Raw genomic sequence first — 14,497 nt, forward strand, 5'->3', positions numbered from 1 at the left:
ATATGCTAATGAGTGAAAATGGGCTGTAAACCGGCTGTAATATTACATTTTCGCTAACAGTGTGTGGAGGACAGCTGGGCGAGCTGCTTGTGAGAATGCGCTGCGTGTAGGAATGTCTTCGCATTCCTATACTTCAGCAGTGTTAAGTGTCTTCCTTTATTTTTTTTTATTTCTCCTTTTGAACATTGCTTACAAGAAATAACCGTATGCCGATTTATTGACACAAATTAGATTAAAAATATATTATACTTATTTTAACAGGAGTGTCGAACCGGTTATTATTGCTGTGCAATTCGTGTTCACTAGCTTTGTATTTCGCTCCGGTTGAGTGACATTTGCGAGATATCGGTTCGGTTACTGGTTCGACCAAGCGGGAATCGGTTCAAACCAACCTTAGAAGATGACCGCGCATGCATATCCTTACGTACTTATTAAGCACGGCCTAGGTGCCGTGATAGAACATAGCATAAAGAAGTCAACTGTAACCTTGCGCTTAACAGTTCCGAACTTCACCGGGTCAACATACATATCAAGCAGATTCCTAATGCACGAGGTAGTGTTGGCCAGGCTTTTTTGATTCAGTGTATAAATGCGTACCACCTTTGAAGACACTGTTCTGATAACACGCCACAAATTATTGTGCAATTAAAAAATAAATGTTTCGTAAAAATTAAAACTAAATGTTTCGTAAAAAATAATTCAAATTATGATCAAATTGGGCAAGATGTCAAGAAACGTCATTAGTGGAATTTGGGCTTGCAAGTAACTAGGTCACCTGAAATCATTATTGGCACCACATCTGAGATATCAGTTATTGTTTTCAGGAATGAGCTCATATTTCAACATAGCAAATGCAACTCGAATGTCGGGGAATGTGGACATGCATAATCGTGCAGCAGCCACCTAGCTGTGTTTGGAGTTTTGTGTTTGCCCTTTGTCCCCCTGGTTCCCTTCTCCATGTAGTGTTATCGCTATGCATCCAAAACCTGGCACAATTACGGAGAAAATCGCATATTTGTTGTAATATTCACGTCATAGAACATTGCATGTTTTGAAAAAGAAATTACAGAGAACCTTAGATGCAAAAACTAATTTCTGCACAAATCAATATTCTATTCGCCCGAATTTCCTAAAATTATTCACAAACTCTTTTTAAGTTGATGTCGTTTTTTTTAAACAACACTGCGCCGCTGCCGCCAAAATCTGAGACACGCAAAAACAAGCGCATCTCAGATTTTATCACGTGGAAACGTTTTCCATCGAACAAGTCACCGCCACAAAAATTTATGTTTTGTTCCGGTTCAGATTTAATAGAATATGTTCGATTGTTTTTTGGGTTCGGCTTCAGTATGACAAGAAATACGTTTTTTTTTTTCGGTTTTGGATTTAGGCTCGATCCGAAACCCTGGTCTTAACAGAGTGCAGCCGTTGTGGGGTGTCGCAAAGCTCGCCTACTCGAAGAGGTGGCCCCATGTCCATATAAGAAGAACTAACAGAACCATCGATGAAACACGGTCGTCTGCGATAGAACTCAAATTTTAAAATTTCAAGGATTTCGCCCGAACATTCCACTGAAACGGAGCTACGCCTTGAAATTTCACCAGATAAAATCCGCCACTTCAGTGCATGTTCGCTGAAATCCTGGACTTCTTTTGTGTAGGCATAGATTTTTTTGGCTGATCTTACAGCGATTAGATTAATTGTGGCCACTCTATAGTTTAAGCTGATACACGTGAGCAGTAATAAATTTGAGTCTTCTAGGTTGGCGAAGCATGTAGAGTTCTTCGATGGTGTATGTTATGTGCCCAAGTTGTTTGATTGCTTTGAAAGATTCATGGTAATTCGAAAGATGTTTTTCTCAACGCTGTCTACTCTTGGGGAGTCTTCTGAGCAGTACAAAGCCATCTGGCTCAACCGGCAGCGTTAAAGCGTCGGTATGAAAATGCTCTGCAGCTTGAACTTCTTGAGTAAGATAGCGAACTGCGACCTAGTCCGTGTGCTTCGCTTCCTCTAATCGATAAATTGTTGTTTCGGGCGCGGCGGATTTACTCCGCGTTCATTGCCGACTCTTGTGGCAGCGTCGGTTAATCAGTTCAGAATGTCATTTGCCGGTTGCTTATTCACATATTCTCTTCAATGCAAAGTTTGTCGTGCCAAAACATTGGTGCTTGTTTTTATGTTATCTACGCAGAATCGCAGCCAGACTATCCCCCAGAGTGCAGTTGTTACGTTCGACAAGACCGCTTGTATGTGGTGGTTTGGTCACACAATATTAACATTGGGTGGAGCCGAGCATTGGTGAGGGTGTGTTGAATTTCGCACTCATGTAGGTTATCCTCGGAAGCTCGTGAAGTGAAAGACGTTCCAATGTCGGAGATCACCATGCAAAACAAAAACATGTATCAGTACAAGGAGGCGATTCACAAATGCGATAGCGTTTGCCTATAATTCGCCCACAACAGCCTCTATTTTTGTCTTTGATTACAATAATAATCAAGGGTGTTCTAAAGTATGTACTATTGCCATCAAGGTAGAGCTAAAATCACGAGCTTTAGTTTTGGCGCCTGTCGTTCAAATATGCACCAGTAGTTCCTCCTCTATATATTGAGTGCCTCACAAAGAATTCGGGAAGCAATGAGCTGCAGACGGCGAAAGTGCAAAGTTCAGCAACCAAATGTGCCACTAAAAACCAGGTAATTCAGATCAATAAATGGATGAATGTGTGGCATTCATTCATTCGTTTTTGTTGTTATGAGCACGCTAGCAATACCGTAGTGTCGCACCACCCGCGAATTCAGAAAAGCGTGTTACTATGAGGAAATTCTTCCCCTTTGACTGATTTGCTTAATAATTAAATGTTCCACTATTTCGGAAAAAGCAGACGGCATGCGTTTTGTTACTCGCTCTATAACTTAGTGTAACATGACGTCGCATTCGCTGTCCAGTTTTCTTGTCGGATCTCCGCAAATCACTTTTTTCTCAAATCAGTGTTAGCGGGGACTTCATCCGAGTGGCATTGGGGCTTACAACAGTAAGCGATTTTAACGAATTTTTTACGGTGAAGCGCGAGCAGACGACGTCGAATGCCGAGCTCCAAACGGAAAACGTACCGAGGCAGCCGAAGCAGACGACGTGGACACAGAGCACAGTTAGGCTGTGTTCCAAATCTTACCCGAATGGATCCGAGTTACTCCGGCGGGAAGTGTCATGTGACAACTCCGATTCAAAAACACTGGACGAGGGTAGGCTTTAGAACGGCTAGGCACAAAACCCTTAGCCTAGAGTAAGACCGAGTAAATTGTGGAACACGGCTTTGGTGAGATTACATTGAATACAGGGAGCAACTTAAACCAGAGAAAGCGTACAGAATTGCGCATGACTTGCATTCTTACGGGTTGAAAAACGGAGATTGTTGCAGACGATCAACGATTTCTTCTCCTCCTCGCAGCTCTTCTGCAAACGCGTCTACGTGATCAATATCGGGCAGTTGAAAACACACTAAAATCTTGGCACACAACACGTGATGATGGTTATCTAGCGTATTAACCTAAAGCCCTAAAGCGGTCGCTACGAGCGCTGTTAGCTACGGCCCTGAGAAAACCTTTTGCGAGGCACTGCACACACACGACGACACACCTGGCCCCCGACGGATGATCTGGCATACACCTTGTTGTAAAGTCGTTGTTTCGGCTCTCGTTGGAGTGCTCCAACTCGACAATCCCCGTGTCATCGTTCTGGGAACGCCTGCCTCGCAGTAGGTTCTTGAAAAAAAAAAAAAAAAACTGAAGACATTAGGCGTCAGAGGATGGTGAGGCAGAACTGCATGCCCAAAGGAGCCGATAGCGTCTTCGTCTGCTACGCGGAAGGGCTGGAGCGTTGTGGTGAACAAACAGACCTCTTCGGTCAGCTTCCCGGGGCGGTTGATGGATGACGGGCTCCTGTAACCTCGTCAGGAGACCCCAGTCATATTTTATGGTGATTCTTTGGCGGTTAGGGCATATTCTGTCTGGACCACACCATGTCTATCCCAGGATATGCTCGTCGTTACTTTCCTTCAGTAACGATGAAAGTGCACGCTAAATAGCTGAATCAACAGGTAAAAAAATTAAAACTTGCACAAAGAAGATCGCGGTATAAAGCGATAGGAGGCAGAAATAACTGAATGATAATGAGCAACGAAAGCCTAATTTGCTAGCGCTTGTCTCAAAAATGTACCTTGCAATCGCCAGGTTGCCATCAAGTGCCGGCAGGAGGACGGCCGCGATCTTTAATCAAAACCTCTCCTTTCATAACTTCTTAAAATCGCTCGCCATATAGATGGTATTTTCTTCTCTTTCAATCGTTCATCGTTTGTTCGAAATATATATTACGTTTTCGTACAGTTCGCCAGGGCCGGCGCTACATAACGCGGGCAAGGGCAAGAAAGTAAAAAAAAATGTCTACAAAAGTTTAAAAAGCAAAATCTGAAATTTAAAAATAACTTCGCTTATACTAAACATGAAGAAAAACGAGACGGGCAGATTATCATGCGGGATATCTCTGGTGTGTATTTATTCAGTAGTGCTATGTGCAGATTGGCTTGGTTTTTTATATATGCAATAAATGGACAGAACAGAGATCTGAGCAATTACAAAGGTGCTATCGACGCACGCCAGCCATAAAGTCACAACAAGGAAAACGATAAAATAACATTACAAAACATAGACTATACGAAGATATGAAGGAAAGCAACAATACACTACGCAAGTGCCCAGCCCAATGGGAATATCACACAGTCTAGGACGGGCAAGTTCACCGCTTCGGAGAGCTAACACGGCACGTGCCACGTCCATGATGGCGCTATCGAAAAGCTCTTTCTTGAAAATTTTTATATACATTGCAGCGCGTCTTGTAATGTAAATATACTTTTTGTAAAAGTATATTTTCGTCATCATTCGCCGTGCTTGGCTCACCGCGTCCTGTATGTGCAGACAGGCGGAAGCGGACCTTTTGCCTGTCTGCAAACTTAAAAGGCAACTTTTCTCACCTTTCTTGCACTGAACATATTTACAACACTAGTTTTATCAATGGTCGACAAAATTTCCTGCTCTATGGAGAGCGTAGCCAAGCCAGAGAGACGTTCTTGTGTCATCGTTGAGCGGAGGTATGTCTTGATCAATTACAACTTCGAAAAGCTCCTTTCCGCGGAGGCAACGGAGAGCGGTATGGTTAGCAAAATTCGGAGAGCAATGCATGTGTTCGGGTAGAAGCTTCGGAGTTCGCTTTGCAGCAAGCGTACCAAGCATTCATTGACTTACGAGCGCTCTTTTAAAACAAAAGACAAAAGATGAAGCTCCTCCGCCAGTGAGGTGCCACATACATCAGAGCTACTGGCGTGCTTCAGGCACGCCTCGAGAGTGGTACATTTTTCAAGAATGTCGCTTTTTCTAAGTTTCTGAAGGGCCGGAATGTCATAAAGAAAACCAAATACAGACGAGTGACTTTGGAGTGTGTAAAGCGTTCTTTCATCGACATGAGCGCCTGGTCAACAATTACAAGGAAGTAATCCCTCTCAAACGCCTTCATGGGATCGGCAGTACGCTCCTGCTCAGATGCCCGAGATTTCCGTCCTTGTCGAAAGTCCTTTAGCTCATTCGAAATTTCCAGTTGTTCGCATAGGCTGTTCGAAGTTGTCCTTGCATCAGCAAACCCATGTCTCCGGTAAGCTTCCAGCCACGTAATTAATGCTTCCACGTGCTTCGTAACTAGGTCCAGCTGCGTCGTTTCCGAGGAGAGGTTAGTTTTGTAACACAGGAATTTTTCTGTCCGGGTGGAGCAATCCGCAAATTGGCGAAGGGCCCCGCGCCCGTCGGTCAGCTAACTATTTTTTTTTCCTTTGGAAAATTCAGCAATGAAAGTTATCTGTAGTGGCGATGTTGAAATTTTACAAAAAGTTCAACCGGCGAGTGACCGCGGGGCCCCTCTGTCACTTGCGGGGCCCTGTCGTAAGCGCGGGGCCCGGAGCGCCCGCCCCGCTCGCCCGCCCCGCTCGCCCATGCCTAACGCCGGCCCTGCAGTTCGCCATCAAAAAGGCGAACACGACAATCGAGCGCACATTTCGGCGGCTGAATCAAGCCACTTAGGAGGCCGCAAAGCTAGGCAAGCCAATGCTCGAGTAAGTTTCGGCAGTCAACTCGCGAGCTGAATGGCCGGAACCGCGCTATAAGCTTCCATATTCGCCACGCCGAAATACGCCGGAGCGCCCAGGTTCGTCTTGGTCGAGTCGCCAAATACCCGCGTATTTACGCCGACTTTGAGGTGTTGAGGAAGCGATCGTCCCGACGCCCGTTATACGTCGGTCCAGCGTCCGCTAAAACTGCCCGTAAATACGTCAGAAATACGCCCTAGGTGGTTCGTTCATGAATTGTGTCAGCATTTGTCTAGGAGAATCTCAAGGATGACATCTAAGACGACGTCTAGGAAGACCTCTTGGACGACATGTGGGTGATCTCAAGGACGATTTCTAGGGCAACCTGAAGCACGACGTCTAAAACAACGTCAAGTACGACGTCTGGAACTATCACAAGGGCGATCGTAAGGACGACTTCTAAGATGGCCTTAAGGACGACGTCCTATAGTAAGAACTCAAATACGTTCTATAAAGGATGTCGTATATAGGACGACGAGAAGAACGACCTCTAGGACGACTTCCAGAACGACCTCTAGGACGACTTCCAGGACGACCTCTAGGACGATGTCAAGGTTGTCAGGTCCTTCGAAGGGGTTACAAATATGAAGAAGCAAGAATGTGAGCTGAAATGGTCTACTTAGCTTACCTACTGCGTGCTAGGAAGCCAGATAGACAAACAAATCCGGAGGGGAGAGGGGGGGGGGGGGGTGCGGTAGCTTAAGAATACTATCCCATTACATAAACGACGTTCCGGAGCTGATAGTTCATACCTCAAAAGGGCGTTTCACAGGTGCCACCATATTCGTAACTAGACCCGGGTTGATATAGAAATTAATGAGACTAAATAAAAATTACAAATTACCCGATGTCAAAATTGTTTTTCTTAAAGACCGACGCACAACTTCGCTTTTCTGTATGAAAAATAACCTTAGTGCCCTCCTTTTCTAAAGTTCGAGCAATGCAGTGTTGAGGCAAGTTGAAACTGGTTCGAATATGGAAAGCATATACAAAATGATGTAGTGAAGAAGAGTGGAAAGCTCGAAGTTTACGTCGGCCTTTAAGCATGCTTGAACTCTTGGGATGTTTTCATGTGATTTTTAAATGTTTAATCAATCAAGTTCGTGGTCAATGATATTCCTTCCTGTGGAACACAGATTCCACCTCAGTGAATAATGTGCCACAGTCGCGTTGATGTCGTGTGGAATGTATACTTTATTTTTTCCGCGTGTTTTTTTGTCTGACGCTGATCATCTTGACAAGTTCAGCAGTCGCACGCTTTCCTCCCGCATTTTGTGCTTCTGTACTTTTCCGGTCAGTGTCCTCGGGAAAGAGTCCACGAACAGCACATATTCCGGTATCTTGTAATCGTGGATCTGTAATTATGAAGTTTGTTGTGATTGCGTACACAATAAACAAGGAATGCCTTAAAATATTAATTGCTTCAATTCCTCGGCCACTCCTTTTTTTTCTTGTTAGTTCTTTTTAGAATTGGAAATAGTGTTTTCGTTGTACTCAAGCGCTTACCGCACTTCGCGAAAATCCCCAAACACCGCGCCCAAGGTTCTGTGCGCGTGCTCCCTCTTGAAAACGTCTCATCTACCACGTGACACTAAAAAGAACAAGGCCTGTCCAAACAGTACAATTCAAGAAGCGTGAAGGGACACTTCACCCGCATATTAAGTGAAAGTTACTGTCCGTCCCTCCGTCTTCTGTTCGGACATCAACCTCGCGCCCTCGGCTTCTGTGACGTCAGCGCTTGTCAGGATTGAGTTCACACGTTACCTGCCAATTATGTGACCGCCCATCTGCTCTGCCGCGGGCGCCGTCGCAAAGGTGGGAAGGCCAATTATGTCTGGCCTTTCGGGGATTGGCTCCCGCGAAGAGGCTTGGCATACTTGCTCTCGCATCCTTCTTTCTGTTTTCGGAAAGCTCCGGCATGAACAACACAGGGAGTCCTTCGCTTATAGCCAATAGGCCTTTACAATATATATATATATATATATATGAAATCAGGCTCACATTTTAGCGTGGTATGAAATACATTTTCCTAGCTCTGTTCTGAGACTCCTGAACGATTCCTATTCATCCCTATCCGCTCACGTCCTATGACAATTTTCAATAGAATTTCCATTGACTTTCAACCCAAGTTTGTAAAGTACGGATGACAGGAATGCGACAGAATTTCTATCGCAAAGTTTGATTAGACTTCCTGTCAGCATATTTCTCTGTAATTTCTATTGACAAGATTTAAGAAAATAATTAGATGCGGTTCGGGGACGCGACATCACGACCGGTTGGAGCCTCGTTGAGGTTGCTGATTATTTCGACTGTGTCGAATAAATATTGCCTTTTACAATGCGTTATAGTTGGAGATGCAGATCACCAACCTTATATATCAAATTTCATACAAATTTTTTGGCATAAAAGTCAACATTCGCGCAATTTTTAAATCTTCTTTGAAGGTCATTTTTCAAATGATTGCTTTTCAATTGGACGGTGTACATAGAGGTGTAGCTGCCAACAGAACTGATTAGCTAGTGTATTGAGTGCTCAGTGGTGTGTGTACTTGTGATGCCTGCATATGTGCACAGGGCAAGGGGTGAGTAGTGCAAGTTTCCGTGGTTGTATTGTGACAAACCTAAACATAATATTCATAATATAGCTTTTTTCGCGAAACATTGATCTATAACCTTTATAATGGAGATAGACACGTTGTTAAAATATCTGTTTTTTAAAAAAATTTGATGTAATCTCCATACACTAAGTTTTATAGAAAGTCTACAAAAAATGCCCCAAAACCTATAGTTCCTGGACAGAAAAGTGAATACATTTTCTTTTGGTACATCTCTGGAATTTATTCACAAGTGTTTATCAGCATTTAGTGAAACTCTTTTGGAAAGAGCTTTCTCCCAAGAAACACAACAAGCCGTAAAAAACGGACCCAGGCGGATTGGCGCACGTGTCGCTTTACACCTGTTGAAGTCTCCTTTTTTGAGACGCCTTCACACAGATGGAAGCGCAGCTGTTCACCAGCCCTCGGCCGCTCGTCCATCGTGTGCTACAACCGGTTCAATACCTACCGTTCTCGGCATTCATTTCAGTGCCGCGGATGCGCGCTGCACCTTTTACAGCGACTCTATTTCAGCCGTCTCCCAGCTTTTTATTCTTTATTAATAAAAAAACCCCGCAGCGCCTATACAGCATTATTGCAGGGGGGCACAATGCATTAAAAAAGAGATCCACAGTCTCGCGGCACACCGCTTCCGGCGGTAATAAATTCCATTCTGCGATGGTTTGTGCAAAAAAAAGAGTGTTTCATAATGTTTGTCCTGGAGAAATACGGCTGAACCTTATAGCAATGGTCTGTACGAGCAGAACGGTAAGATGGTGAATGCAGAAACTTTGCAGCACAAATCCTGTTTGGTTGTGATAAATCGAGTAAAACAATTTGAGACGCAGCCTTTTACGACGTTCATTTAAATTCGCCCATCCGAGTTCCTTTTTCATTTCAGTTGTGCTACAGAAACGATCTTATCTTCACAGGACAAACCGAGCAGCAACAGATTGAATACGTTCTATAGCACTGATCCGAACCTGGTAAAACGGATCCCACACAAGACAGGCATACTCTAATATCTGTCTAACATACACTTTATACGCTGCTTTCATAAGCTCTTTGCTTACATGTTTAAGGTTGCGCTGCGAAACACTTAAAGCCCTGCCAGCCCTGGAAACGACACTGTTCACTTGAGCTGTCCATGTTCCGTCTTCAGAAAATATAACAACTAAATATTTTTACGGTGGTTCAATTCTAATATTTTTATTGTTAATATAGTACTGATGAGTCAATTTATTATGTTTTCTAGTGAAGCGCACATGAACACACTTGCTAGCGTTCAATGACATCTTATTGTTAATACACCATGATTCAATTCGTTTAACATCTCTCATAAGCTGTGTGAAATCCGTTTCACCAGACACCGCGTTGTCTGATGCACAATCATCGGCAAATAGACGTTGCAGAAACGTTTGCGGGCTTCACATTCCTCGACCTCGGCGACTAAAAGAAGCCGCGAAATATAGGGTTCAGCAGGCTTCGAGGGGGAGAGGTGTCTGAGTGTGTCGTTGCACTGCAGCCGGGAGCATGTGAACCGAACACTTACTCTGAAAAAACCCAGGGACCATGAGCTCAGTTCTCAGCCCTGCTAGTTTCTATCTGCCTGGGCGTCGCACCTTTGTGCGGTTGTGTTTCAGAATTCCGTAATGCACGTTAAAGACCACAGGTTATCAGTGGTACCGCTCTGGCTACACTTCTCTACGGCAAAGACACCAGGCACCCATTAGAGATTAATTAATTCAGACGCACTCGCTAGAACATACACACATCACAATTTATTTCTGGCGAAGATCTTTCTGCACGCTGTTTCTAGACAAGGTGACAGACATCCGAAAACAATACCCAGATTATTTCAATCTAAGGAGATTTTTTTTCACATAAGTGTTGGCTGACTTAAAATAAGGACGGCATTCAAAGTTGCGGTGGCATCGATTTGGGACAATATAAATTGCAAAATATCACACAATATTACATATTACATATTTTTACACGTTCCAAAAAATATTACACATTACAATTTATAGTTAATTGCCCAACTCATTGCGATGGTTATTTCCTCCATTATTCTTTCACGAGTTTTATTCATGTGCTGGTTGAAGCATTCGTAATGCTTCACATTCACGAGATTTCGCATATGGAAACCGCTTAAAGCCAGCCGACCCACGCTCTAGAACTCGGATGTTTTCCAGCGTATAAGCCGAAGATGGAATGCAATGACCGCCGAGTTCAATAACCCTATACCAAAAACGATGTTCGTGTACCAGCACTCCCTTAAGAATGTTGTATCCAATAAAACCAATAACCGCGTATATAAGTTTCATAATTATGTAAAATGTCTGTCAACTATAACAGTCTTCTTGTGGCCATGAATTTAGTATTATTGGACCTCACCATATTGGTTTACTAACTAAATACTTTAATAAATGATATTTGAAACGCTATTATGAAACTGGCAGAATTACATATTTTTGTGAACATATTCTATGTTCAGCATAAAACTGCAGACTAAAACCCGTATATCAACTTTATTAAAAACGGATAGCCTTGAGGCTTTGGGGTTTATGTTGAAATTGAAAAATTTCTTTACAAGAAACTCATAAACGTCTCCTTATATTAAACTAGTCTTCGTACGCCTTAATTTGATTGCATACCTTTCCTTTACAGAAGGTCTTGATGTCTTCGTGAGACAAGGTTTTATATGGCTGCAGTTTGATCCAGACGCATATCTTATTTCCCAGCCTTTCGTCCGGTACTCCAATCACCTACCGAGAAATTAAAAAAAAATGAAAGAGCATGTAACTTTGATATGCGTTACTTTAAAGAACCAAACTAGATTTTATTTCTCTACAGTAAAACATAAACAAATTGCTGCAAAATTATACTGATAGTGGCACCGTGCATTCAAAAGACATGAGGTCAAAAACTTATGTACCGTCTTGGGAGAAAAAAAAGAGCCCTCCGCAGGCAAAAAATGGCCTCCAAAACATGCCTTTCGATTATTGCTCGCAAAATATTAGTCACTGGAGAGTATCAGCCACCTTCTCAAGCCTTTATTTTGGCCTCTATTTGTTTACGTTCCACCTATTGACAGAATACGGCGAGTAAGACCAAGAATACAGGAGTTTTGCCACTCCACCGTCCCATTCCTCACGAGTTTCAAATCAGATTGTAAGACCCATCGACGCAACGAGTCCGAGGATTGCACACACACCCAGCCAAAATATCGCGTTGATTTTGAACTTTCTTTGTTTATATAGCGAACCGGTCAGAGCAGCGAATATGTGTGAAAATCTCGGTGATTTTTGGTTGTAAATTAGGGAGGCAACTTTGATTTGACTGTGCTAAAAGGAGAGCAGTCAAGTGGGGAGAATGGGTTAAGCTGGAGGAGTTGGGTTACAAGGAGAAAGATGGACGGCGACATCGACCTGCCCTTTCACCCAATAAAATTGTCCGCCGATAAACGCGCACATTAACGGAAGCTCTAAACAAAAGCCTATGCTGAATATTGGTTCCTAACGTTTCCGCTACCATGTCTCAGTTTTTCTTGTTTTTTTTTTTTTTCAACATCATCGCCACAAAGCACATTACGTGACCGGGTCCCTTCGATGAAGTGAGCTCAGCCTGCTAGTGCATTTTTTTAAACATTACTATAAAATGGAGAAATGGCTTGAACACTGTTACTCGTCAACTGTTCTTGGTATAGTACTAAGATATTAGGGCTTTCTTCGAATAAAGGCGCTCAGGTTGATGCCCCGGTGTCTTAAAGCACAGCGTTGCAAGAAGCAGCTCCACAGATGCGCGTCTCACACCGTCTGCCGCGCTTTAGGAAACATACCTGCGCCTCTTCCACATCGGGGTGTGTGTTGAGGACACTCTCAACCTCCAGTGGCGGCACCTTAAAACTGCCAATGTTAATCATCTCCTTGATGCGGCCCGAAAATGTGATTCGACCGTCCTCGCTCATGGTCGCCTCGTCCCTGTGAACGGTTGACCAGAGAGGGTAAACATTTTTCAAAGCTGCACTCAAATTTGATTACATTTAATCTTTCCTCAAGTCGTGATACAATGGCCTGACAGAGGTGATTCGGATTATTTAACAAGATTTATTATTATAACACAAAGCAAACTTCTAAAGTGCATTGCCGCTTTTAAATATCTTTAAAGGAGAGCTTCAACGAACATTTTTATCGAAACTAATTTGCTTCAAAATTAGTTTAAGATACACATACAATCATTTGAATTAGTAACCAAATTTCAAGTCACAACAACATTTTTTTGTTTCGCGAAGGTTTATAGTTTAAAATTTGGTGTGAGAGGTTGAGGGTTTCTGGTGACAACACTGAAACATGGCGTCAGATGTTGTAATACGGGTATATCCCCACCGGATACAAACTTCTTGTATACCGACGGGATACAAGAAGTTTCTTGTTGTGAAATGAGGGTTGCAACTAAACTCACGCCAGAAAAACAAAAAACGAAAATGCGGAACATTGTGTTTTTTTTTTTAGACTGCCTGCTCCAATTGCATGTTATACTACATGTGACACTACCACGATGAGCAGGGGAGGAAAAATTGAATGTTTGTTTTTGAATCACATGCATTCGTTGATTTATCAATAGCTATCTTAAATTTAGAAATGGGGAATAGCATGCTGGATAGAGTAAAGACTAGGTATTCCAAAATGCGTTTAGTTTTGGTAGGTCGAAAGACCTTCGGAATACCGAACTCCTAAAACAAGTTTTTTTTCTTTTTTTTAAGTTAAGAGAGGGAAAACTTGTTCCACAAAATCACCTGGTAACGAAAAAATTTGTTGTTGTTTTTGGCGCAAGTCTAGCTGCGCCAAATACACTCCGCCAGACACATTTCGAGTTACGTGTGTTTCCAAATATATTAGCATCAAGGGCGCGTAACAAGCAAGAAATAAAGGAGATTACACAAAAGTAAAAACACAGTGCTGACTGCCAAATCACATTTCTTTTACTTTGTTGTGAGAAGCAGGACGACATTGCAAAGAAACCGATATCAAAATGCCTGATAAATTTGCGCTCATCACATTGACTACTTCACCAAATATTATAATATTTTGGCGGATAAAGAAACAAAAGAGGCGATGACAGATTTGTCATCAAGTCGCGCTACCTTCTCAGTCTTAATTATTTATCTTTTTAAATGGTCGCCATTCCTCCCCATTGTAGTGCCTTTTGTGAAAAGAGGATCACAACCACAGTCTCCGCAATGAGTTCCTAGATAAGCAGAGACAGTCGTGTTTGTGTTTTTAGGATGCTCGGGCAGCCGATGATTGAAACATCTGCCTGGTTATCTGACATATAAACCGATTGCCACACGTGTGTTTTGTAGAATATACCACTCCTGTATACTGAAAAAAGGAATTTTTGTGTTTTTGTGCCGCTTTGTCTAGCAATGACTGCGTTGTATATTCTCTACATAAAATTATCAATGTGTTTAGTGTGGAAGAAAACACATTTATGTTAATTTGGTTTGCTATCGTTTTTTTTGGATATGCATTTTTTTTGCATATAGGGCACCACCACCGGTATTTCTTTTTTGTCTCTCAACGGTTGTGCTTTACTATCATATATTACTTTCGCCAACATCATTTAGAATACAGATAATAAAAGTTAATCCGGGTATCCTGCGAACTGAGCGTTGAGAGCTACGCATAGAAGCTCACTTTGAACAAATGTGGGCA

At 42.7% G+C, this 14,497-nt stretch overlaps 1 protein-coding gene across 1 annotated transcript in view; it reads right to left on the reverse strand.

Moving 5' to 3' along the window:
- Window positions 1-7,407: 7,407 nt before the first annotated feature.
- The window catches only part of LOC120839933 (medium-chain acyl-CoA ligase ACSF2, mitochondrial-like), a 54,769-nt gene continuing 47,679 nt past the window's right edge, over window positions 7,408-14,497 (reverse strand). The window contains exons 10-12 of the mRNA XM_040210332.3: window positions 12,622-12,763; window positions 11,438-11,548; window positions 7,408-7,542 (exon numbers count right to left, since the gene is read on the reverse strand). Of these exons, the coding sequence (XP_040066266.3) occupies window positions 7,417-7,542; window positions 11,438-11,548; window positions 12,622-12,763 (379 nt within the window). The 3' untranslated portion in view covers window positions 7,408-7,416. The remainder of the gene's footprint in view (window positions 7,543-11,437; window positions 11,549-12,621; window positions 12,764-14,497) is intronic.

The sequence above is a fragment of the Ixodes scapularis genome, unplaced genomic scaffold, assembly GCF_016920785.2.
Source record: "Ixodes scapularis isolate PalLabHiFi unplaced genomic scaffold, ASM1692078v2 ptg000712l_1__unscaffolded, whole genome shotgun sequence".
Taxonomy (NCBI): Eukaryota; Metazoa; Arthropoda; class Arachnida; order Ixodida; family Ixodidae; genus Ixodes; species Ixodes scapularis.